We start from the raw sequence: 26,575 nt of genomic DNA, 5'->3' as shown, positions 1-26,575 counted from the left end.
TTCAGCAGGTGCTTAATGTGTGTTTGTTGGATGCTGAATGGATGCAAGAATCCCTTGCACACAATTGTCTGGTTTCTACAGTCTGGCATTGAGTGCCTGTCAGCCTCACTGCTTTAAGATGGTCTTTAGTGGCACCTTTAATAGCCAGTTTGAGCATAATGTTTCTAATTTTTAAATGAGTTTTCAGTATGTGCTTTTATCAAGACTTGATGGTCAGTAATCTCAAAGCAGTTTCACAGTTGAGGGGAGCCTTAATGTACTGTCTTGACCAGTGTCCAACCTACTTCAAGGTACTACATGTACTTATAGGTACATGATTTTTAATGGGTTTAGGTTTGACCTTTAAAAACACACGTTAGTTGCTTTTTAAGGATTTTTTAAAGCTTCCTATTTTGAGATAATTATAGGTTCATGTGCAGTTGTAATAAATAATATTACAGAGAGACCTTGTATACCCTTCACCTGCTCCCCCGCCCCTTTGGTAGCAAGTCATCTTGAATGACTATGCACAACCAGGAAATTAACACTGATATAGTTTTAGTGCATTCAGTTGTGTGTGTGTGTATGTGTGTGCGTGTTTGTGTGTATGTAGTTAATTGTTTTTGAAAGCTTAATACATTTAAAAAGATGATTAAAAGTATTTGAACTACTAATTGACATCTTTAATATTTTGAGGTATTTTTAAAAAGAAAAGGATCTTTCTGTTACTTTTTTCTCAATGACTTACCTTCCTTTGGTCACGTAGCATTTGAGAGATATTGTACACATATGCACACACATATGCACATAACTCAGTTTGAAGGCGGGAACAAAAACATTTCTGCAAACTACTAAGTACAAACTTATGTTGCCAAGTCAGTTTGCTTTTTGATGCTACCAACCACAAGATGTTGTGAGGTAGGTCAATATTAACCAATTCTATGATTTGTCTCAAACACTCACATTTCCCTAGAAGACTGTAGACAGTAGCCTAAATACTTGTAGTTTCCTCTCTACCTTCACCCACTGGGTGGATATCACTGCTCTTCAGTGCTGCAATAAAAAGAAATGACAGCAGGGGAGTGTGATCCTCAAGCCATACTATTGATACTTCGGTGCAGTAAATCATTTGAACTGATCCTGATCTGTAGCAAGAGCTATAGCTGAGCTTAATTTTCCTCTACTAGATTGGTGCTAGTTCTTCATACTTAAGTTTTATGTGCAGATTAGCTGTGTATTTGCTTTAGCTCCAGCAGGCTTTGTTTTCATTGGCTTCTTTTTTCCTCCTGATTTTACTCAGACTGCTTTACGCTGGGCACAGCTTTATTAATAGTACACCACTTTGCTGGGGTTGGCAACTTAAATATTTCAAGGGTGCTTCTCTCGTTTTAAGTGGTATGAGTTGAAAAGACTTGTGGAATCCATTATCTACCTGGACCTTCCCCCTTGACATTACTGGCTCTTTTTTTGATGATGTGTATCTCCACCCTGACATTGCTGAAAGGAATTACTCAGGCTAAATGACAGTACCCTTTTGTAATTCATTCTTTTGAGCAGTCTGCTATCCATGGATGCTTTCTCAGGTGTCTAGAACACTGACCAAGTTGACAAGAAATTTTTTGACCATTTAAAAATACCTGTTATTTACAGTTAGGGAATTTACTGGAAAGGCCCAGTTAGGGACAAGTGGCATAGTTGATTTTGTTGTTGCCAATGTATTATATAAATCAACAGCTCCAAAACTACTTTTGTTGCTTCCTTGTAAACCATTTGTAGTGGAGGTTTCTGGAACAGCCAGACCCTAGTTAAAGAGATGAAATTTTAAGAAAAGGAACTCTTAAAGGTATTTTGAGTTAACTTTACACACTTGAAGGTAAGAGGACTATGTTCCCAAGAGCTTACACTACCAAACAAAACATTGGGGGGAAATACTTCCTCATAAAATATCTTGGTATATATGCTGAATACGAAGGTTAAGGAACAATGTATTCTCCATCATATCATCTGAAAATTGTTAATAGACACAGTAAGATACTAGTACTTGATTTTCATAATAGACGTATTCTTAAGAATTTGGTGTCTTTTTTAAAAAAATGAATCAAAGTCCACTAGGGGTGTTCTTAAGGTAAATAAATCCTATGATGAAGAGTATTTAGGTATTATCTTAAAAATCAGACTTTTTTCAGTCATCAAAAAAATTTTTTTTAAGTACATGTACTTTGCTTTCTCCTCAGGGGTCACAAACTGGTGGCTAAATGGCAGAAAACACCTACAGAGGTGCTTTCTTTGGCCAATACAATATTTTCAAAAAATTGAATTTGTGACAGGCAGAAAACATACACTCTCTACTTTAACCATATCACTCCCTATTGCCATACACCAGCCATTTAACTCATTTATATAATTTTCCTGGTCCCTATACATAGATGGATTAATTTATACTTTCCTTACAATGTTGTGACCTCCTCAGGAAGATGAAAAATCAGTACAGATTGTATACAACAATGGTGAGGCTTAAGTCTCCAATTATTTTAAAGCCTAGCCTTCTAAATATTCAGAGGACAAGCTCTAGTCTCGATTGCGTAGTAGTAATTCTCAGATTTTAAATTTCCTTAACATTTGTTTTGGGTCTCAGAAATTGGATTGAGAGTTGTACTAAAGAGGTTCTCATTGTTTAAGGTGGCTAAAAGTATGAAATATCCCTTTAAATGTGTGCTTTGAGTAAGATTTAGGTACGTCCTAATTTATATTCACATTGAATATAAATTATCTTGGTTTCACTTCTCAAGATATTAAATGAGCTGTTCTTAGAGACTTGATTAACTTCTTTGGTAGCTAGGTAACCACCTTGCTGAACTTTTAGGCAAGGATTAGGCAGAAATTTCAAGTCAAGGGTTTTGTGAGCCACCAGCGTATGTACTCACCTTGCTTTCACTGTGATTGATGTAGGTCAGAAAGAAAGTACTATTTAATATTTGAATTCATTAACTGTATTTTTCTTACTGATAGTGAAGTTTGGATTTTTGGGTTTTGCCTCCTTCAGCTGGGTCTAGAGATATGAAACTGTAGAATTATTGTAACTAAAATATTTATGAAGCACTTATTTTGTGTCACTGTGCATCTTTCCCTCATTTAAACCTCACAACAATGTTATGTAGCAGGTACTATTGTTAACCCTATTTTACAGATGAGGAACTTGAGGCTTAGTCAAGTTGAGCAGTTTCCCCAAAGGTTTCATAACTAGCAAGTAGCAAAGCAAGGATTTGAACCCAGATCTGACTGCAAAGCTTCTGCTCTGCCCCACTGCACTCCACTGTTTCCACCTACACCTGCCTTCTCTGTGACTTTACCACCTTTAGGTATCATATTTAATGATGGTTTTAATTTAAAGTACCTGGGAGCTCTGCATGCTATTAAATCTGCCCAATTTTAGAGCAGTTTTTGTAGAGCAATTTCTTGATGATAAATCTCTAAGCTATAATTTAAGCGGGTATCAACACTGAGCCAAATGTGTTTATACTTGAGATACATAAGGAAGCTCAGAGTTTTGAACTAACACTCATTCCCACTTTTTCTTGCGTATTATAATATCAATAGAACTGAAAAGAAAGAACTATGCTTTCTTCCTCAAAAATAGGAAGAGTTATGACCAGGTGGTGGTAAAGGTGAAGTGTGTTCTGTTGGACTATAGCATGTTTATTCATTCCAAAATATTTTGCTTTTTGTCCTTAGTTATAATACATAGTAACTTCAGATCTGACTTTCAAGTTTAGGGAGTAACTATAGTTGGGGAATATAATATGCCTCCATATGTTGCATTTTTAAATTTTTATATATTTATATTTGGCTGCGTTGGGTTTTTGTGGCTGCACAGGCTTTCTCTAGTTGCGGCGAACGGGGGTTACTCTTCGTTGCAGTGCGCGGGCTTCTCATTGTGGTGGCTTCTCTTGTTGCAGAGCACGGGCTCTAGGCGCGTGGGCTTCATTAGTTGTGGCACGCGGGCTTGAGTAGTTGTGGCTCGCGGGCTCTAGAGCACAGGCTCAGTAGTTTGTGGCACACGGGCTTAGTTGCTCCGTGGCATGTGGGATCCTCCCGGACCGGGGCACGTACCCGTATCCCCTGCATCGGCAGGCGGACTCTCAACCACTGCGCCACCAGGGAAGCCCTATAGTCTTTTTTTCTTAAGTGGAAAGGAGGAATGGAAGCAAGGAGGAAATAAATTGCTAACTCAAAGAAACCAGTAAAAAATTATACTCTATCTGAAGTGTGGTCTATCGTATTAGAATAAGTAATTTATTAAATGGACCAGAGTAATATAGTGGAACGTGCATCACCTTAGATAATAACTGATTCCTTAAGATTACTTGAAGAAATTTCAGTCAGGAAAAAACAATTGCCCAATTGTTTTCTTGAATTTATTAAACCCAATTAAAAATAACATTTTGGGGCTTCCCTGGTGGCGCAGTGGTTGAGAGCCCGCCTGCCGATGCAGGGGTTGCCTTTGGAGCCCAGGGACAGCGTGGAGAAAGGCAGCTTTAATTGGGGTGCACGCCTTCATGCAGACACTCCACTCCGCTGGGGTAAGGTCAACGAGAAAACCCCCAGAAAAAAAAAAAAAAAAAAAAAAAAAAAAAAAAAAAAAAAACTAAAAAAATAACATTTTGAAGAAAATAATCTCCCCAAATCACAACATCCAACAATTCTTTTTTGGTGGGGGGCGGGGGTGCGCTGTGGGGCATGCGGGATCTTAGTTCCCCGGCCAGGGATCTAACCAGTGTCCCCTGCAGTAGAAGCGCAGAGTCCTAAACACTGGACCGCCAGGGAAGTCCCCAGCAATTCTTGAATGAGATCCAGTTTGTCCATTTCTTATAAATAAGTCTGTTAACTTAGTATGCTTTAGGGCCTCCTGCTACCTTAGTTGACACATAGTCAAGAAAAATAATTTGTTTCAATAGTAGCGTAAACAAACATCATTAGAAAGAAATTTACTGGAGACATGAATGCAATCTAATACGATTTTTAAATTATTTCTGCCATTAATTCCTACCGTTAGTGTGAATAATTGAGTTGGTTTTATAGTGAAGTAGCTTGTGAGTCATACTTAAGGGTTTTAAAGAGGGACTGTGAAGTTTTTTCTGGCTTACATTCAATTATGTTTTCATTATAGAGCTGCTCTTACATGAAGAGGAGCCAGTGAACACTTTTCTTATTTCCTGCTATTTTAAAAATAATTTGATTATTGATTTGTATTTCTAGCATTGGTTTTTGAACTTTGTGCTCTCATTCTTTCTAGTGCATTTAAAAATCACCATTTAAGATGACAGCTGATTAAAATTGGCCTTTATTAAGGTCTTTCAGTCTTCTCAAGGAGGAAGGCCACGTTTTGGCTCTAGTTGCTTGTCATTTTAAGGATGTCTTCAAAATGTACAGTGGCCAAAGTTATCCTGCAGGCAGTAATTTTGAGTTTAAAATGGCTGTATTTAAGTTTGGGGGAGAATAATGGAAAAACAAAAAAATCACCTTTGAGTGATGGTTCTTACAGTGTCTGTCCATTTTTAGGGCAATCCCTGGAGCTGTATCTCTTACCTGGTCTCTTTCCTCTCTACTCTATATCTTTGCGTTATTTCATATAATATTTGAAAAAAAAAGTCATGTAGTATTAAAAACAAAGTACTACCGAACAAAGTGATAAGTAGGTTTTCTTAACCCTTTCTTTTCTAATTACAGGAACCTTTAAGCTTACAATAGAATTCACTGAAGAATATCCGAATAAGCCACCTACGGTTAGATTTGTCTCTAAGATGTTTCATCCAAACGGCAAGTATCACTTTTAATACAGTATTTCAGACTGCGACACTGTTTATTTGGGAGGTATTCCACATTTCCTATTTGTCTGTAGCACCTGAGTATTTGTCTAGGCATCTTGCTGTTTCCTGAAAGCTGAACTTGTTCATGGTGGTCTGTTGTTGTCTTGGTCTGTGGTCGTAGAACTGAAGCAGTGAAGGGACATTGCCTTTGCTTGGAATCTGAGAGCCTCCTGGTTTTGATGCTTTTATCATTTACTTACTAAACAAAAATAAGGATGTTCTTGAGGCTTCCCTTTAATGTAAGGCCAGATTGGGGTAGTTTTGTGTTGTGATTATTTTCACTAGCATTTAGAGCAATAGTTTTCAGCTTTGGATGCAGATCAGAATTAGCGTGGGACATTTAAAAGCCATGGATGTCCCGGCCCCACTCCAGACCTACTGAACATCAGATTCTGTGGTTGAGTCCAGGTATACGGTGTATTGGAAAAGTGCCACAGGTGATTCTAACTTACTATTTTGCTCTTTTATTATTCTTTTTCTAGTAGTAAGCCTAGAAAAAGTTGCCTTTTATTCAGGTTAATAATGTATTTTCCAGGGTATCAGATATTTTTATCTTCATACCAAAATGAAACCTTGTGAACTCTGAGCTATCTTGGTTATTTCAGATAGGAGATAAAGTTTAAAAATTTAGTGGAGTGAATTTCCCATAAGTCTATCGATGATGAGGAACCCTCTTAAAAATTGTGCGTGGTTTCCTGGATAACAGGGCAGTCTTTTCAGAATAACAAGCATTAGGTATCTTCCAGTTTTATACTGATTATGTTTGACACTCTCTGATCATCCTGTTTCACTAGTAGTGATTATGACACTTCTTTTAGGAAGGTAACTAAGAAGCAGCTTAGCAATCTTTTTTAAACCTCAAAAGCAAAGTATTCTTGACTGTATTTGTCTTGACTATGATTTTAAAACCTTAATGGTTTTGTTATGTTTAACATAACCTACTTCTATGCTCTTAGTCTATGCAGATGGTAGTATATGTCTGGACATACTTCAGAACCGTTGGAGTCCAACATATGATGTGTCTTCCATTTTAACATCCATACAGGTGAATTTTCCTTAATGTGACTATGGCCTTTGATATGTTTATATTAGCAATTGTTTTTGAAAGTCATAAGTAAAAAGTAGGTAAGACCTAACCCACCAGAAAACATGTATGTTTGGCTAGCTACTAGCAGATTAATGTAACTGTAGATTATTATGCTGAGAGGGCAAATTTCGCTGCTACCTAGGACAATTCGAGTGTGTTGAATATACACATTGGGTTGGCCAGAAAGTTCGTTCAGGTTTTGCGTAAGATGGTACGAAAAACCTGAACAAAGTTTTTGGCCAACCATATATATATGTATATTTGCATTGAGGAACTGACTTTTTACAAATTGTCTCTATAGTCTCTTTTGGATGAACCCAATCCCAATAGTCCAGCAAACAGCCAGGCTGCTCAGCTGTACCAGGAGAACAAGCGGGAGTATGAAAAACGTGTTTCTGCGATAGTAGAACAGAGCTGGCGTGACTGTTGACCCGGGTGCAGGAAAAGCAGCAGCTGGTCATAAGAAAAATATATATTGATGTGTTTGTCACCTTCCTATTCGTCAGTGTCATTACATTTACTTTATTAAAAGCAAAATAGCTGTTGTGCTGTTTCCATCTTCCCTTGCCAGGCTTTTCCTACCCCTTCTACCCTCTCCTTAAACATCAGAAAACACCCTCTATGAGATCAAATGTACTGTACCTGGGTTACGTGCAAAAAGTCACTAATGCTTAATTAATTCCTTTTCTGTTGTATCTCATTTCCAGTTTTATGGCAGTATTGTGTTACTGTACTTTACACTAAGCTTTTAAAATGAATTGTTTTACAAGTGGTGCTTATGCATAGCTTGATGACCAGAATGTTATTTTTAACAGAATGAATGATTACTGAAGCGTTTCACCCTAGCTGGTCCTTCACTTTTGTTGGATTTGGAAGTGAATTTTTGGAATATGGCCTATAGAAAACAGGGAAACAAATCCATATGAACATTCATTTTGAAAGAGCAATGGAAGCTAAAAAGGCTATGATACTAATATCTAACTAACATGAATTGTGTCTTTTACTGGTAGGAAGGAGAATGTTAAAGGGCTCAGCCAAAGGAGTGCAGCATAGTAACTGACACTTCCTCTCCCTGCAAGGTGTTCAATGGACACACCCAAGCTAAGATTCAGAATACTGAAGTCTTCTGGATTTTCACTTTTTAAAGAGGTGTGGGAGCAGAGGAATGGAAACAATCATTAGTTTTTAAGCTAGGGAAGGTTGGAGATCCTTTAATCCTTTTAAAGGAGCAGTGCTACCCTAGATGAACAACTTTATAATCCTCCATTGTTTTTTTAGAGTTTTAATTAACCCAAGGAAGGGAACATGTCTGTGGTAAACTATTTTCCACTCAAATCCTCTGTTAATGCTGCATGCTTTAGTTTCTTCCTCCCTTTCAGTATTATAAGAACCTTAAAGTCAATGTTTGTAATCTTTCTTTGGATATTTATACTTTTAGATTGACAGTACCTTTAAGTAGCAGTGTGGGACAAAGCTTGTAAATGTTTTGTCTGATGTTCCATTGTCACCTTTTGTGCATTTATCACTCTTCTGAATTTAACTTTGCACAAGTAACCCATGTAAAAAATGTACATTTTTCAAAACTTGTAAATAAAAATAACCTTAAAATTTTGTAGTCAAGGTATAATTATATTTTAGCTCAGTATGAACTTCTAGTATGAATTTATAGGACTCTCATATCTACTCATTTCCCCCCTTAAAATAAAAATGATGGTAAAAGCAGAAGTACAGATTCTGGGAGAGGGAGAGGAAGAAGAGTAGGTACCGCTGGAGAGGACGTATTTTCTTTTTAGTCCTAAGTGTTTAATGCTTTTTTTAAACATGCTAACAGAATGTAAATCTATTAGGTAAAACAAAGTTACTTCAGCGTATATTACAGTCAATCAATCAAGGGAATGAAATTGTGGTAAGGGGGGAGAATTAACCTGGAGATTTACCAGCATCCTCAGAGCCCAAGATCTAACTTGTTGATCCTGACATTCCACCTCTTAGAAAAGCCCTAGCTTAAACAACAAACTAAATAATGGTATTTTAAGTCTCATGTAAAGCTTGGGGGTGCAGGTATCCTCAATGTTACCTTGTTCAAACAAAACTCTGCTTTCTTCTGAGGAGCAATCTATCTCATTTTAAAGAGACAAGGACAGTGACTGTGGTAACTCACTTCTTGGGGGCGGGGCGCTAATTAAGTCCTTATGGTGGATGTACCCACACATCCTCTAAGACATGGCACTTAAAGGAGCCTCAACATGAGGGAGCTCATCCTACACTGAACACATCAACTGGTTAGTTTCACCTAGAAGCAATGTCCTTAAATGCACTTACTTTCTCTTAAGTCCATTTCTACTTCAAAGTAGAATGACATTAAATTGGTCTTTGTCAGATTAGTTTTACATAAATTTCTTCATCCTACTGTGGCTGGATATCTTTTTTTTTTTTTTTGCCACACTGTGCAGCTTGTGGGATCTTAGTTCCCCGACCAGGGACTGAACCCGGGTCCACGGCAGTGAAAGCACTGAGTCTTAACCACTGGACCTCCAGGGAAGTCCTGTGGCTGGGTATCTTAAATATTGACACTGTTACTTATACTTGAAAAAGACTGGGAATGTGCAAGTTTAATATTTTTTTTGTACACCTCCTGAGAAACACTATTCCCAATCGCTTTCATGGGATAATCCTTTTAAAATCTTACAACAAGCTGACCTCCCAAAGCATCATATCCATGGTCAAAGGCACCACAAATCATTCATTTTAAAGTTTAATGCTAATGTGCCTTTTTTCTTTACAGTTTTTTTAAACAAATGCCACAGGCTGCCTGCATACAATAATTTACAACAATAATAAACCAGATTTGTGAGGTCCCCTTTTAAATGGCAGAACTGAACTTGAACCTTCAATTCTGCACCTGCTGGTGTGGCAAAGAGGGTATGATGAAGAACCAAAGCTGTAATTAAAGTCCTTTCTTTAGGACCGATCTCCAGCTTCAGGAGTTACTCATAGCACAGTGAACGCACCGTATACTATTTTAAAAAGAATCCCAACAGAATGCAGGAAATTTCTATTCATTTTATAATCAAAGGGGAGGGGAAAAAATCTAAACAATACATCTGTGAGCTTCAAAGCTATAAATGTAACTGAAAGCAGAGTTAGTTCCTCAGTATAATATATTTAAGTGATTCAAATAAAACTTAAAACTGCTCATGTACCTGCACAGGTTTTATAGCAAGGTTACTGGGTTAAAACGACTGCCATCTCAAAGAAAGGGAAAATACAAGAACCAACAAAAAGGGGACAAAATAGAACAGCAGGGTTGTCAGTAGCTCATTTTTGCCAAACCCATTTCTCAACATTCTTTATTCTCAAGCAAGAGTTAAATGACTTCACCCTAATTCCACATCTATACCAAGGCAGATCTAAGAAGTTAGGAAATCTGGACTCTCAAATCGAGAACCAAATATACACTTGGCCCCATTATTTCAGAGCTTAACTATATTAATATTCTGTTCTATTGAACTTATATAGATAAACCACATTTGTGTAACACTACCCTACTCCTCCAGCCCCCAGATCATTCTGGGAAGAGAAAAGAAATGTAGAGAAATGAGTTTTCACACTCCTTAATCCCCAAAGCCACTCTTACCCAAGAGAGTTGAAGCCTGGCTTTTCTAACACTAATTGAACCACAGCTTCTCAGAGTTGGCATGAGACTTGGAGGTAAAAAAAAAAAAAAAAAAAAAAAATCCTATAAAATCTATAAACATTTTAGCTTAGTTCCCTTTGCCACTGTTAAAACATTAAGTGCCAAAATAAAATGCACACCTCATTTCCCTTCCTACGAACATTAGGAAAGGCCATATACTGCAGGACAAAAGAGTCAATGGAAAGCAAACATCACTTACTGTGTTAATCACTGTAGGTGACTGAAAGTCAAGGAGGTCCAGGCATAAAAGTTAATCCCTTTATATTTTTAAAATACTGATTTAACTACAATGGACAGCTTCTTAATGTAAAATATAAATAAGAGGGGAAAGGAAATTGTTCATTGTGGGCCAATTACATGTCAACTTTGGTGCTAAATGTTTTAAGACACTGTAAACAACCTAATTGTTCTAAATATGAAGTCATTGGAAGTGTTTATCAATATCAGTATTCATCTCTGAATATTAACACTTGATTTATCTGAGATACAAAAACAAAATCACGTAAAAGTAAACAGCCTGAGATTTGGTTGCAGCCAGCAGGTTGGTCCCCAGAGATAAACGTGATGGGTGGCTGACTGGCTGTTCGCATCTGCCAAGTCATTATGTTCATCCACATGTGCTCTGAGTGTTGAAATATTTTGTGCAAACGCCACTTCCCTTCTCCAAAGACCCAAAGTGTCACTACCAGGCTGCTTCCCAGAAACAAGCACACCACCGTTTTGATCAACTTTGGCTCCTTTTTATTCAGGAAGCATACACTAATCCTTTTTATACAGTTTTTTTTACATTCCAGAAATAAGCGAAAATAGCAGTTTTAAATATGTTACAAAGTTGGCTTTGGGGGCTAAATAAGCTTTTTGAGAGAGGGACCAGCCAACTAACCTTTTCATCAAAGCACCAATGTATCTTCAGTCTTTTACCAAGCTCCACCACAGCTGTGGCCACCCTGGATGTGCTATACACCCAAATCATGTGAAAGCTATAACGGAGAGTTGCTGCGAGTCTCTCTGCAAGGCACCAAGAACAGACAGTTCCAGCTTCCTTTCTTCAGACTGAATCAAAGTTTGGGGAACTTTTCAATTGCTCTCTTAAGTAGTGCTCTCTCAGCATGAAGACTAGAATTTGTTAACACTCATATATCACAAGATACAGTGTATCACTTCCAATATTCTGGAAACCACATGGTAGAAGTTATAAATAAATGAACACTAAAATTACTTTAAGAAAGTTTTACATCATTTAGTTGGTAAGGACATTTACACGTACAGCACAATTTACTATTAAACATTCTATAACTGGCTTCACATAAAGATGAAAATAGATAATACAAAATGACCTGACATTTTCAGTTAAGTCTGGAATTAAGACTGTAGTTTTATTGTAGTCAATATCAACTTTACATATTGTTGCAAATTGCTGTGCTATGCCCTTTAAAATGGGAATTTCTTTCTCGGGGTGAAATTCCATTTGGATATGTGTTCTTGCTTTGTACAAACTACTAAAATCTGAGGGACACAGCAATATCAAAGACACAAACAGTAACTGCACAATATTATCTGCTGGATTAAGCTAATACAAGTGGACAGAATTCTTCAAGTTCCAATATCTAATAAAGCACTATATGAAATGAACAAGGTGAAACATCTTAAGAATGAATATACTCTGCAACCAGAACATGTAGCATTTCTCTAATTCACAAATCTGCCTCATTAGGCATTTACAAAATAAATTAAAGATCTCAATTTGCTTGAGGCATCACAAGCTCGTAATGCCCCACTTGGCCTTCCTGTTTGAGCTGGTCTAGTAAATCCTCCTTCCGTCTTTTTCTACCTACCACCAGGTACCTATCGTGGCCCACCCCATGAGACTTACTCTTAAGACCATACTTCTGGGCAATCTGATGTATTTGCTTCCGCTCATCATTAGTCAGCTCTGTAGAGAAGGTTAAATCCGTGTGGCTCTCTGAGCGGGCGTAGTTTCTGATGATCTGTTCGATATCTCTCTTGGCAATTTTATTTACCCTCTCTACATCAAGACCGAGCCCTTCCCGCTTATGCTGCTCTTTGACAGAGATTGGCTCCCGAATGCCCTCGCCAGATTTACCTAAACCACCACCCGTCCAACCCATCTTTCTCAGCAGCTGATTTCCAATGTTATCTTCTTTGATTTGTTGTTTGTAAGCCTCCTCTGCTGAGCGGCCCTGAATTTCATTTCTTGAAATCACATCTTCAATAGCTCCTTTCTTCAAGTTGTTGATGACAGTCGGCTGGGTCTTTCTGAGGGTTTTCACAGCTTCCCCAGCAGCTTCGTATTTGACAGTTTTCTTCACTCCAACTGCTTCTGCAATTACCTCACTCTCTAGAATCACCTTGCATTTCCACCGGAGTCCTGTCATTCTTTCATAGACATATTCAACTGTCATTCGGTTAAACTGAGCTGTGTCGTTCAGCGTGCACACAGGATTTGAAGAATTCTCATAAACTACGAGATCCTTTATATCCTTCTTCTTCCCAGATCCCCTGGGCGAAGAGCCTGTTGGACATTGTGAACTTTTGACAGATGGGTAAGTGGGTTGTGTTTTTTGAAGGATTTTCAAAGCCTCGTCAGCAGCTGCATGTTTACTTGTTTTTTTGGTTCCATAACCTTCAGCTAAGCAGTGATCTTGCAAAAACACCCGACAACGCCATGTACGATTTGGCATCATCTCATATTTGTATTCAACAGACATTTTGTTGTATGAGGCAGAATTGTTAAGGATACCAATTGCATCATTTGCATTTTCTGTAAGGATAAAATTGGTCCAGTGTTTGGCAGAAGCATTAAAAATTGGCTGCCCAGAAGCATCTTTAGCCAGCACCACCAGCTCTTCTGGTGGTTTCAGAGCTGGAGGGAATTCATATGAAGGCATGCCAATCTGACACACCACAAGGTCCTCTCCGATCGTGTGCTTGAATTTCCGTCGGACAACCCTAACTTCAATACGTTTCTGCAAGAGTTTTACAGCTAGCTCCGTAGCTCGATCCCTGGAACCGTTCTTGCTGCCAGCATAACCTGTAGTTAAGTAGATATTTTGGCATCTAACTTCACAAGCATAACCATCTGTTAGAAGTTTTTTATTTTTGGGGATGTCAGCAGGAGGGATTTCTTTTAAAGGAGCGTATATATATTCAGGATTTGTCTTACATGCCTGAATACAACGAGTTAACATATATGTGTAATTAATTTTATCAGATCCAGAAGTCATCTCTGGATTAGAAAGGTTCTTCCAGATAGTTGCTGTTAATTTTTCAATAAAATACTGCTTCTCGGCTACCACTGACTCAGGAAATGTCTGTGATGGTGAAGGCTCAGGAGCTGGCTGGCAGTTTGCCTGCTGTGATGTGCTGCTGGGGGCAGAGTTCCCACTGTCAGTATACATGTTGGCTGTTACAGGCTGGTCTTTTGTGAAAATAAATCCTGATGAATCACAATACTGAGAATTTCCATCTTGTATACTGAAAGAGTCTTGAGTATAATCTTGGTAGATATCTCTTGGCATGCTGGCAAAATGTGTCTGTTCATTTACCTCTTTTGTTTGAGGGCCATAAGGATCTTCCTGTCTTTCATCTTTTGAACTACTAGCTACAAAATGTACAGGCTCAAAACGAGGTCTCACATGGAATTTGGAACCGGCTTGCTTTTTAGGAGGATTTTGACCTATAGAATGAGTGAAATTTACAATTCATTAAAAAAGGAATATTTCAAAAGAACCAAGCAGGAAAATAGTACCAACCATATTATTTTTGCAAACTATATTGTTGGTACAAGATACTTCCCATCACAAAAACTTCAGGTCATTTAGGTGAAGGTACTCAAATATCAATGTAAGATTCCAGCATAAGGAGGGATGCTCCCTGTCTTTCCATGTGTAAGGGAAGAGACTTGATAGAAAATATGCCATTGACTCGAGTATGCAGGTCACCACTATGCATGACTGGTAGATGCTGCTACATCTAATGAGTTAAAGCACAGGTGAAGTGTACCGAGTAAGAGGTTGTTCCACTACGATCTCATACCACCTGTGCTGAAAAGCTCCCTTCTTAAGGATTGCAAACGGAACAGATGGCTCTAATGCAACAGAGATGATGAGCAGAGGCATTTACAAAGCCTCTCTTTTGTACCAGAAGTGACTGACTCTGTGATGGTGCTTTATATAGTTGTGACTGAAAAATCAAATTAAAAAAATTGTCAAAAGATCCCAAAGGTTTTCAACTTCAAAATCTTAGTTCTGACCTATTCTGCACAAAAAGGTGTTTGCTATATTTTATTTCTAGAACAGCTGGAAACTAATGATTTATGGAGGATATCAAATTTAAAGCTATGGAAGAACTCTGTTGAGGCTATACCAGACACTAGAGCTTTCTCCCTATAACACTGTTTAGTAGAAAATTGGTCCACGGTGGACCCATCCAAGAGGATTTAGTTACTTAGATGCTCAAATGATCTAGAGTATAAGGTTGTTCTATTTAAAGGGAGGTTCCATGGCACGGACTTCAAGGACAGCATTATAGGGTGAGTTCAGTATTCTTAGTTTTCAGTTCTATTTAGCATCCTAAAAAAAAATGTATAAACTGAAGGTTAAAATTTTACATTTGTGTAAGATCCAAAGTTACCAATGTTATTTAAAATCATATACCACACTCATATCATTAAAAAAAAAGCCACACTGTTTCTTCAAATCCCACCTTCCAGAAATAAGTATACTCACCATCACATGTTGAGAGGTGACGTTTTTGACCTTTGGAAGGTTTGGACAGCATCAGATCATATGAAGGCATCTCCCCAATATCAATACCTTCAGCCATTTGGAGAATTTTTTCCATCAAGTGTGGGCTGTACCTATTTAAATTAATATAATCTACAGTTAGAACAGATAAGAATGCAGTTTTTGAAGAAGTTTCTAGATGACCCGTCTTATAATTGCTCCCACAGGACTTTACCAACAGAGTGTCTTGGCTATAAAACTGAAGAATCTGCCATAAAATAGTTATGTATCAAATGAGTAATTATGTTACTATCATTAGGAGACATACAAACATAAAAATCAAGAAATTTAGGTGAAGACCTTATCTTTAATTTGAACTAAAAGTATCCATATAAACTCATAATTTTTCTCTATCATATATGTATATTATGTGTAAATAATTACATTAATATATTTACAGAAGTACTAAGAGTGTTAATAAGAGATGGGTTGTGGGACTTCCCTGGTGGCGCAGTGGATAAAGACTCTGCGCTCCCAGTGCAGGGGGCCTGGGTTCGATCCCTGCTCAGGGAACTAGATCCCACATGCATGCCACAACTAAGGAGTCCGAAACTAAGGAGCCCATGTGCTGCAACTAAGGAGTCCGCCTGCTGAAACTAAGACCTGGTGCAACCAAATAAATAAATAAATAAATAATGAGGGATGGGTTGTTAACATCCAGATTGTGGTTTCTATCACTTCCCACCAAAAGGAATCAGAGTCCTGAGAGAAATGGTTGGCTCGGATCCAAGTCTGGGGCAAGAAATGTATAAGGTGAACCTGGGAGATATTTTTGTGCCTGGAAACAAGGAAGCTGTCAAAGACCTCAGGGGTTGTGTCAAATGGACTCAGAAGTGAGCCAACTTGAGTATCAGTAAGAATAACCACAGTGGACTGAAACACATCAAATATTTTAAAAATCCATTAGTTCATAATAATACTTACAAACTCATTATTGGTCACCTTTGTAGGGAATCAAAACATTATTCCAAAAACAGGTAATGAAAGCAAGCATTTATCTGGCATTTTCCTGTACAGACTGTACCTCAGAGAATCTAGAGAGTTGATGAGGAAAATCTCTTTTACAGAAGCATTCCAGCTAATAAATGAAGGAATGATAGATTACTACCATTTTGCGACCCATAATGCAACAATAAGTGATCATCAATGGCTGCTAAGCTTATCAGATGAAAAGTTGATGGAGAAGAACCTAGAAACAGACCCATACGAATGTGCTCAACTGTTGACAAAGCTGCAGAAGCAATCCAATGGTGGAAGGACAGCCTTTTCATCAAATGGTGCTGGACCAAGTGGGTATCCTTAAGCCAAACAACCTCAACCTCACACCTTACACAAAAATTAACTCGAAACGCATCACAAACTGAAATGTAAAACGTGAAACTAAAAAGCTTTTACAAAAAACACAGGACAAAATCTTCAGGATCTAGGGCTAGGCAAAGAGTTCTTACATTTGACACCAAAAGCATGACCCATTAAAGAAAAAGTTAATAAAATGGACCTCACCAAAATTAAAAACTTTTGTTCTCAAAAGACCCCATGAAGAGGATGAAAAGACAAGCTACAGACTGCAAGAAAACATTTGCAAACCACACACTTGACAAAAGATTAGTATCTAGTATAAAGACCTCTCAAAATGCAACAGTAAGATATATACATATATATAATGTGCATATGTGTATATACACATATATATGTGTACACATACATATAAATGAACAAAAGATATAAGCAGAACATTTCACCAAAGAGGATATACAGATTGCAAATAAGCACACAAAAAGATGTTCAACATCATTAGCCACCAAAGAAATGCAATTTAAAACCACAATGAGATATCACTCCATACCTATCCGAGTGGCTAAAGTGAAAAATAGTGACAACACTAAATGCTGACAAGGATGCGGAAAAACTGGATCACCGGTACATTGCTAGTGGGAATGTAAAATGGTATGGACACTCTGGAAAACAACTTGGAAGTTTCTTATAAAATTAAACACGCAATTACCTCACAATCTTGCAACCGTACTTTTGGGCATTTATCTCAGAGAAATAAAAGCTTATGTTTACACAAAAAACTGTACACAGATGTTCAAAACAGCTTTATTTGTAACAACCCAAAACTGCAATCAGCCCAGATGCCTTTCAACAGGTGGTTAAAACTCTGGTACCACATACCACGGAACACTACTCAGCAATAAAAAGGAAAAAACTATCGATACACACAATGCTGTGTATGAGTGGGAGGGAGATGCATGTGGTTATAAAAGGGCAACATGAGGGATCCTTGTGGTACTGGAACAGTTCAATATCTTGACTGTGGTAGTGGATATGCAAACCTACATGTGATAAACTGTACTGAATTAAACACACACAATACACACACACACACACCAGTACTAGTAAAACTGGGGGAATCTGTGTAGACTCAGTGGATTGTAACAAGGTCATTATCCTAGTTATGATATGATACAATAACTTAGCAAAATGCTGTCACTGGGGGGAACTGGGTAAAGAGTACAGGGCACTGCTTTGTGTTATTTCCCTACAATTACATGTGAATCTATAATTATTTCAATAAAAATTTCAATTAAAAAAAGCTGGTGGAGAACTTTATAATCTTAATATCACTAAAAACTGGACAACCAGACCTGTGTCCCTGATGTGATATGACAGGACAAAGATCTAAAAAGTGTTCTTGCCCACCAAATAACTGAACTCAAACCTCATCAAGCCCCTAACTCCTAGAAACATGTTAAACACCATCACAAGCATACAGCCAGCCAGGGACTTCCCTGGTGGTCCAGTGGGTAAGACTCCATGCTCCCAATGCAGGGGGCCCTAGTCGGGGAACTAGAGCCCGCATGCCACAACTAAAGATGCCACATGCCGCAATGAAGATCCCGCATGCCGCAACTAAGAGCTGGTGCAGCCAAAATAAATAAATATTTTTAAAAAATACAGCCAGCCAAATCCATAATGAAGGAAACACTATGTGACAGCCCATTTCTTCATCAAATAAACAGCATGAAATAAAAGAAGAGGGAATGGTTATAGGTTAAAGGAGACAGATCAGATACGCGTGGACCTTGTTTGGATTGTGAATCAAACCAACTGTAAAAAGGTATCCTGAGACAAATGCAGAAAACTAAACATGGACTAGGCACTGGATGATTTTAAGAAATTATTGTTAACTTTGTTGAGTATGAATAATGGTATTATGAAAAATTACCTGGTACAGATATATACTAAAGTATTTGCAGGAGAAATGATGTCAAGATTTTCTTTAATATACTCTAGACTATCTCCCACAAAAAAACTGGGGGCAAGATGAAATGAGAAGGGTAACATGACAGACTTGATTACTGCTGAAGTTGAGTAATGGGCACATGGGTGTCCACTAAACTATTTTTGTGTGTTTGATTTTTCCATAATAAAAAGCTTTAAAACATACAATTTTTTTTTTTTGGCGGTACGCGGGCCTCTCACTGTTGTGGCCTCTCCCGCTGCGGCGCACACGCTCCGGATGCGCAGGCTCAGCGGCCATGGCTCACGGACGCAGCCGCTCCGCGGCATGTGGGATCATCCCCGACCGGGGCACGAACCCATGTCCCCTGCATCGGCAGGCGGACTCTCAACAACTGCGCCACCAAGGAAGCCCTAAAACATACAATTTTTAAAAGGACTCCTTTATGAAGCAGATTGGAGCTTGACAGAATATCAATTTCCTGCAGAGAAACAAAAATATGGGCTCATGTGAAGTTTTGGTTGTCATGGGGATCTACTCACCCTTCCTACCTTCAGAGCCTTTCCCAGCCTACCAGGGACCACTGGACTGCCAGGGAATTCCCCAAGAAAGTTCTGAAAATGAGTGACTAGCACACCTCTACATGAATAGGTTCTGAACTTGAAGGGGGATAACATTTTCCATTTTCAACACAATAGGTTCCACACCCTTCAGATGTCTTTCCTTGCAAAGCAGAGAAGTGACATGGTGGCCTTCACTGACAGATTACCTGGAAGCCAGTCCAGTTGTAACCCGCACTTCCCACTGATAACTGCTGTTGCTAGCACCAGTATTTAAACGCCAAGAGTAATTTTATTTTTATTTACTCTTATCTAAATATCAAAAGACATCGCCTAAAACGTCATACATTGTATATATCACTTTCATTAAGATTTGGGAGTCCAATTTCCAAGGTGATGAAAACAAAAGATTATGAAAGTGAGATGAAGTCTACAAATCTTAAACTGGTATTGCCACTCTTGCTACCAAAATTGGTACGACAACCAACCCACTCACCTTGAATTCCAGTCAAAATTCGCCAGACCTTAAATTATAGCCTGATTCCAAATATGGTACACAACTGTAAATGGCATGTATGCCATACAGTGTTCATGAATGATGCATTTGGGGCCTACTCCATTCACATTCACTTTTTCTCTCAGGTTTCTTCCAGCGTTAGTAATGATTATACCTACTTACTGTTCTCTATTCATTACATCTGCCACAAAATTCAACATCACCCACAGGCTATAAAAATAAACCTCTGTGTTAGTTGCCAACACAGTCATCTTCTCAGCCCTTTATTAGGAAGTCATAATACTGAAGAAGCCCAACCAGCTGAAAAAATAATGGAACAGACCGTATAGTGCCTAACACTTGACTATTCAAAGAACAATGCAAATATTAATCTTTGCATTAATCTTTACTATGAAGACCACTAGGATTTCTGTCTCCAGAGAGTAGCTACCCGGGGATAAAGAAGTGGTTCCACAAATCTGAAATAAGCCAAGGCAGTAAAGCTTTCATTACTCAGTTTTCCATAGTGTATTTTTTGTTGTTGTTGTAGTGGATTTAAAAGGAACACCTTTACTCTAGAAATTTTAGAGAATCCACCAAGAAAAGCACCTACAAACCCAACCACTGATAACTTCACTAACATTTTGGGGGTTACTTTTTATTCCTTTTTCTATGCTTCCCATACCACGTCCCCCCACCATCGCAAAAAAAACCCCACTATCAGATCATCTATGTTGATTTGTAATCTGCTGGGGGTGGGTGTTGTTTTTCTTAATTTACTACGTCATAAACTTTCTCTCCATGTCACTACCACATGAGTTTTAATGGCTATACAGTATTCTACCTTACGGTGGGACCATGACGTAAAGTGTCAGTAAGGTAAGTCTAATAGAGTAATTTTAAGATGCATGCATATTATGTAGTTAAGTCTGTTAATTCACCCATTTGGTTGTAAATGCTTAAAACAGAAAACCAAAAAGCCCCAGCAAGTCTTTAAGGTTTCCAAAGATAGTTTACTATGCTCCAAGCTTTAGGAAATCACAACTGTCCCACCATACCTAGCATACAAAAAGACGATGTCTAATGGACAAAGACATCTGACTTCATGAATCTTACATTCTTGAAAAAAGACACGTGCATATAGGTGTATACTTATGATATACAATGGCACCTGAAATTTAATGAATATTCAGTAATAGATACTTTCAATTTTTTTTAATTTATTAAACTGCTCTACTAGGTCCAAATAAAAAAGCTGAGCTTTGAAAACTAAGCAAAGATTAGGATTTCCAAGTATAAAATTATTTATGCAAAACTATTCTTAAGACTCCTAACATAGTCAGTGAATAACATAAAACCAAGATTATTGATGCATCTTTTGAAAGCTCCCACTCATACTTCATTAGCTGGTGACTGATGCACTCTACCTACTATGTGCGAGGTTAGTTTCACAACATGAGCCCAGCTAGCATCTACCTTCCAAACACCAATCTCAATCAACAAGGAAGAGACAAATAATCAAGGTGGCAAAGCTGATGTCATTTTACGGTAATTTTTCTCTATTAATTAATATCTCATCAAAGGTAATTAGGCCAGGATTCTGTTTCTAATACTACTGATGAAGAATGATTGGAAAGCTGAATGTTCCAGTTAACCAAACATTCTTCTTTATTAAGTATACATACACTATTGACAATTTTAAGTAAAAACTGCAGAGGTCCCTAGGCATTCATATGAACAATTATGTCAGTGCTGTAGATGTAGTTGATTAGAAGACTGCACTAACTTTTCATTAACCACAAGATGTATCTTAGAAATTGCCTACAGAAAACAATCTTGACAGGTTGTTTACTTTTATGAAGCAGACAAGAAAAAGTGAAGGGAAATAACTTCAGCTATTTGGGCTTCCTCATTGCCTAGACTATAAGGGAAAAACTGATCAAAAAGCAGACTGGAAAACATTGCTTTATTTTATCCTATAAGGCAACGGTTCTTATAGTGTAGTCCCTGGATGAGCATTTTCTGATCAACAGTATTATCTGGGAATTAGTTAGAAATGCAAATTCTGGGGTCCCACCTCACACCTACTGAATCAGAAACTCTGGGAGTGGAGCCCAGCAATCTGTGTTTTAACAAGCCTAACAGGTGATTCTGATGCTTGCTTACGTCTGAGAAACATGTTACAGATAGTCAAGAAGATATTCAAACTTGTTCTCTGACAATCGCCACTATCACCAAAAAGAATGAAACATGGTTTGCTTCCCTGTGCATTTGAGCTCCTCCTCCTGGCTTGGTCTTATGATCAAGGAGTTTTCAAAGATGTCCTTAACCTAGGAGTTCTTTCAGCCCCAGCTAAATCAGAACACAGAAAGTCCTGCGAGTGGGAAACAAAAGGCAAAGAGTTCCCTTCTTGCTACTGTTTATAATCTGTTCTGTAAGTCAAGGGATGAGCCTTGAACAACAAATTAACAATTTTAGAGTAGAAAGGGCTGTGTCACCATGTACTCCACAGTTCCCTTGGGAGAAAAGAAGAGTCTTCTGTCACAGAAGAATAGACCAGAAAACAAGAGCTCTGCCAACATCGACATTAACAAGTACTGGAATACAGATTTTACCCACCTGAAGATGACAGCTAATATAAAGCCTGCCTACAGTGGAAGACTGCACTTGGTCCCTAGCTTCCAAGATTCCTTATTGCCTCTTCCATTTCTCCTATATCTAAGTTATCAGGTACAATGCAAACATTACTCTTCAGTTAAGCTACTGGATAATGTTATAGCAATTCTTGTATTGATTGAATTGACTTACCTACAATGCAACATGATGATAATACATGTGTTGATATATACTATACACAAATGTGCCTGGGTGAGTGCATACACACAAATGCTCTGGATGCCTGAGCTTTTAACACTATCACTGGCCCGGTTTATGTTTTTAATGCCCTAGTTATGCTCAAGGCTGCTGTTGTTCTTGGGATGAAATCCTGAGAGATAATAATGACTTATGTCCGTTACTTGCTTTCACTCCTGGTCCATCCTTCCCTATAGCAGCTGTGTCTCAGTGCAAAGAGCATAGGAAGACTTGGGTCCCAGCCCCAACTATGGGACCTTGGAAAAGTCACTTAACTTCTTGGCTTCCGTTGATTTAGCTGTAAAAATGAGACACCACTCAATTTCTAAGGTGGTTGTATTAAATGAGATACATAAATGTTTTAAGTATTTTGTACATTACAAAGCTGAATTCATCTATTCATGCCACACATATTTATTGAGCAGCTAATAGAAGGCACTCTTCTAGGCACTGAGGATAGAGGTGTGAACAAGAAAGCAAAAACCCTTTCCCCAAAGGAGCTCACATTCTTGTGGGAAGGTAAGATTTATCATTAACACAAAGGATGGTTATTCTCCTCACCTATAACTTTTTTTTTAAGGATTCAGATTCCCCATGGCCTTCTGTGATATTAAGGAGATCTATGGTTACAGGATAAAGGTACCTTTTCTACTGCCAGAACAATATTGTTAAGTGAAGGTCAATTAGATTTATCTGACTTGATTAATTACTGAGGCTTCCCCAGTTGTAACCAGTTCCTCCAGTGAAATAATCATTATCTCTGGAGGCAGAAATTACACTAACCTAGAGTAGAAAAAAACACACTTGTGTTATGAAAGCAAAACAAAGTATCACGCTGGATGCTATGTTCAACAATTAAGCACTAACAGTAGATAATCCTATTTATCTATATCTGTTACAGTCATTCCTGGAACTGAACTGGCTGAAATTGATCTGGTCATTTTCCAGAATTTCTCATCCTTCCTAATAAAAAATTCACCGTGAGGCAAGAGTGTCAAAAAAAGAAGCCTCTTAGTCTATCAAAGGAATGATTAGTCTAGTATAGGGCCTGTTTGAGGGTTCTGTATGACAGTGGTCCAAGTAGTCTGTTGAGAAAAAAAAAATGCGTTGGAACCATACCGCAGTCTCCATTGAATGCAAAGAGCTTTCAAAGAGGCCTGTTCAGAACACAGACCAGGTTCTAGGAAAGGGCGGGAGGGGACTCATACCTAAAACCTCACCCAGAGGCCAAATGTTAATCCTTCTGATCACAATGAAGGGGAAATGAGGGCAATCCTTTTTTACAGCAGATATATCCATTTCTTTGTTTGCATCCATACACATTATACGCAAATCTACAAGAAAGGTGGGCCCTGCGGCTGAGAGACCTCATACAAACCGCCTCCCCAGGAGAAGACAGTACAACCCAGCTGAGGGGCTGGTGTTGTTCAATTTAACGGGGATGGAAAGGGAGGCCAGTCAGGAGGAGACTAGAATTAGAACCAAAGAGTCCCCCTCCCCTCACCCCACAGACCTTCGAAGCCCCGACTGTTGAATATTCTTTGCGGATACCGCATCCCTGGAAGGTCCTACGCAGGTCCGAGGTTCTGCTATTCGTCATTTCCCACGCCCTCCAAAAACACCATCACAATGACCACCTCTCAATAATCCTCTCCCAGGCGCTTCTTTATCTCCACCCCTGGTCCTGGAGGGGCCGCTCCCGCGATCCCCACACCCTTCTAGCTGTTATGTCATCCCCTGCCACCTAGCTCGGCCAACCCCCCCAGGCCAACAGTGAGCCCTCTGGAGTCCTCCAGCACCTCCAAATCTCCAGTCTCTAAGCGCTCATCCATACCCGCCCCCCCCCGTCCCTATCCCGACCCTCATCGCCGATTCCCCCCCCACACACCCGGGTCTCTAACTCGACCCTCACACCTTCCTCACCTGCAGCCCAGGAAAACGTGGTTGGTCCAGGCAGCGGAGAGCGCGAGGAGCTGGTCTAGGGCAGCTCCGGGATAGCTGTGCAGGTGCCGACAGATGAAGCTGCGCCGCAGAGCCCACTGCCAGTCACTTTCGTGGCTATAGCGCCACTGCTCCAGCACTGGCTCGGGCGGGGGCGGCGGGAGGGGCGGCAGCGGCGGCGGCGACAGGAAGTCGCCCCCCAACAGCAGACGTCCGCCAGCCATCTTCTCCGCCCCCAAGCAGGGACCCCAGGGATGAAGCCGACTCGCTACCAGGAGAGAGCGGGAACGGGGGTCGGTGGGAGGGGCCGGGTGAGGAGGGGCGCGCCGAGGCGCGAAGACCAACTCTCAGGGGACTGGAGTGTGTGCGTGACGGGCGACCGCTGAAAAGGCGAGCACCAGCTCGCGTGCCGGCAACCCGGGAGCACGCCCGTTGCACTCCTCCAACTCGTGGAGGTGCAGGAGGAGGGCACCCGCCGCAGTCACACGCGCGCCCGGGAGGCCGAGCCAGGCCCCGCGCTCCGCACCTCCGGCTACCCGCAGACTCACGCACTGTACTGGGAAGGAAGGAAAAAAAAAAAAAAGACACCAGCACGCTTTGCTCCCCTTCCTCTAGTCTACCTACCCGCGTGCAGCCCCGAGGTTGTGAAGCCAGTGCGCTTGCGCCGCGGCTGTTCCCTAACTTCGAAATCCCGTCACTGAGTCTCGCGCGACGTACTTTTTTTTCCCTTTCCTGACGACTACGGGCCTTTGACGCACTGTGATAACAAGCGGGGGGCGGGGCTCCAGGAAGGGGATTTTTGGAAGGTTCTCTGAGGCTTGGGAACCTTTTTCCGTTAAGTCCCTGGAAGGCTCCCACAGGTGATTCTTGGCAGCAGTAGCTCGCCTGATGCTTTTCCCTGGGTTTCTGACAGTGGGACCGTGTACTTTGGAAGGGACTTGGGTTTGAAATGTAATTTACCCTTTTTATTTTTTAAACGTCAGCTCTCCGAGGCGCCTTTTCTTCAGAGGATTAGCTTTTGTATTTTACTGTGAAGTGGTACTAAAAACGAAATACTTAGAAAATCATCCACAGCCGCCACTTCTCTAGTCAACCACTTTTATCATCCATACTGCATCCCAATTGTTGACAAGCATCGTGTTTACACAGTAGTGATCACTATTTCAAATAATTCTGTATTAACTGTATCAATTTAAAACGTGCAGCGAAAAAAAAAAAAAAAAAAAAAAAAAATTATTAAGGACAGTTATGAGCCACTGAAAAAATAGGGAGTCATAAGTCCACAGTGATACCAAGTAGATAAAGAAATAATGAGAGAGAAGGGAGGGCCTTTGCTTACAATAGAATACCATGTGCTGACTGGTAAATATGAAGGGAATGCTGGAGTTGGAAAATCATCATTTTGTAGATTGGTTCAGGCAAGAATTACCAATAGATGCTAAATCTAGGGGGAAATGTTTGGTGAGGAATAGGATATTTGCATGGACTTATACTTTCTCCTCACAGATTGTCTACTAGTAGCAAAGAAGGGGAAAAAACAGTGATTATATAGTGCAGAGACTGGGCAACACCTTGACCCAAAATGAGAACAGTTTATTTTTTAAATGGGACTTCAAAAATATCAATGTCACGGAAAGACAAAGAAAGGCTGTTTCAGATTAAAGGAGACTAAAGAAACAGGACACAATGGGCGATCCTAGAGCCAATCTTATATGGCAAGAAAAATTGCTGTAAAGTATACTATTCAATAGATTAAAGCAGTGTAACAGTATTAAATTTACTGAAGTTGGTGACTGTGGCTATGTAAGAGAATATCCTTATTTTTAGGAAATACACACTGGAATATTTAGGGGTAAAGGGCCATGATACATGTAAATTACCTTCAAATGGTTCAGAAAAAAATATTATGTGTCTCTATCTCTCTAGATACAGAGAGAGCCTGAGTATAAATGATAAAGCAAATGGGGCAAAATATTATCAGTTGGTGCATCTGGGTTAAGAGAATGTGGGTATACTTGGTATTATTCTTGTAGCTTAATTTCAAAT

The 26,575-nt window shown here is 39.4% G+C and overlaps 2 protein-coding genes across 6 annotated transcripts in view; one reads left to right on the top strand and one right to left on the bottom strand.

Moving 5' to 3' along the window:
• UBE2A (ubiquitin conjugating enzyme E2 A) overlaps positions 1-14,097 on the top strand; it is a 15,418-nt gene extending 1,321 nt beyond the window's left edge. Inside the window, exons 4-6 of one of the 4 annotated variants that reach the window (XM_007465442.1) lie at positions 5,707-5,796; positions 6,803-6,891; positions 13,146-14,097. In XM_007465442.1, coding sequence (XP_007465504.1) covers positions 5,707-5,796; positions 6,803-6,891; positions 13,146-13,187 — 221 coding nt within the window. In that variant the 3' untranslated portion in view covers positions 13,188-14,097. Of the gene's footprint in view, positions 1-5,706; positions 5,797-6,802; positions 6,892-7,234; positions 8,553-13,145 lie in introns of those variants that run through there. The other 3 variants (XM_007465444.1, XM_007465441.1, XM_007465443.1) reach the window with 3 other exon arrangements.
• On the bottom strand, positions 11,355-24,672 carry NKRF (NFKB repressing factor). 2 transcript variants are annotated; one of them, XM_007465445.1, is made up of 3 exons: positions 24,512-24,672; positions 15,379-15,509; positions 11,355-14,327 (listed from the first exon to the last, which is right to left on the bottom strand). In XM_007465445.1, the coding sequence occupies exons 2-3, from the start codon at positions 15,491-15,493 to the stop codon at positions 12,370-12,372; spliced, it is 2,073 nt and encodes a 690-aa protein (XP_007465507.1). In that variant the 5' UTR covers positions 15,494-15,509; positions 24,512-24,672; the 3' UTR covers positions 11,355-12,369. The 2 variants fall into 2 exon arrangements, with proteins under 2 accessions (XP_007465507.1, XP_007465508.1); XM_007465446.1 differs by lacking the exon at positions 24,512-24,672 and adding an exon at positions 22,355-22,374.
• Between the last annotated feature and the right edge of the window lie 1,903 nt (positions 24,673-26,575).

Source organism: Lipotes vexillifer, unplaced genomic scaffold (assembly GCF_000442215.2).
Source record: "Lipotes vexillifer unplaced genomic scaffold, Lipotes_vexillifer_v1.1 scaffold560, whole genome shotgun sequence".
Classification (NCBI taxonomy): domain Eukaryota; kingdom Metazoa; phylum Chordata; class Mammalia; order Artiodactyla; family Lipotidae; genus Lipotes; species Lipotes vexillifer.
The sequence above is the reverse complement of the archived record's forward strand: the minus strand, read 5'-3'. Positions and strand labels throughout refer to the sequence as shown.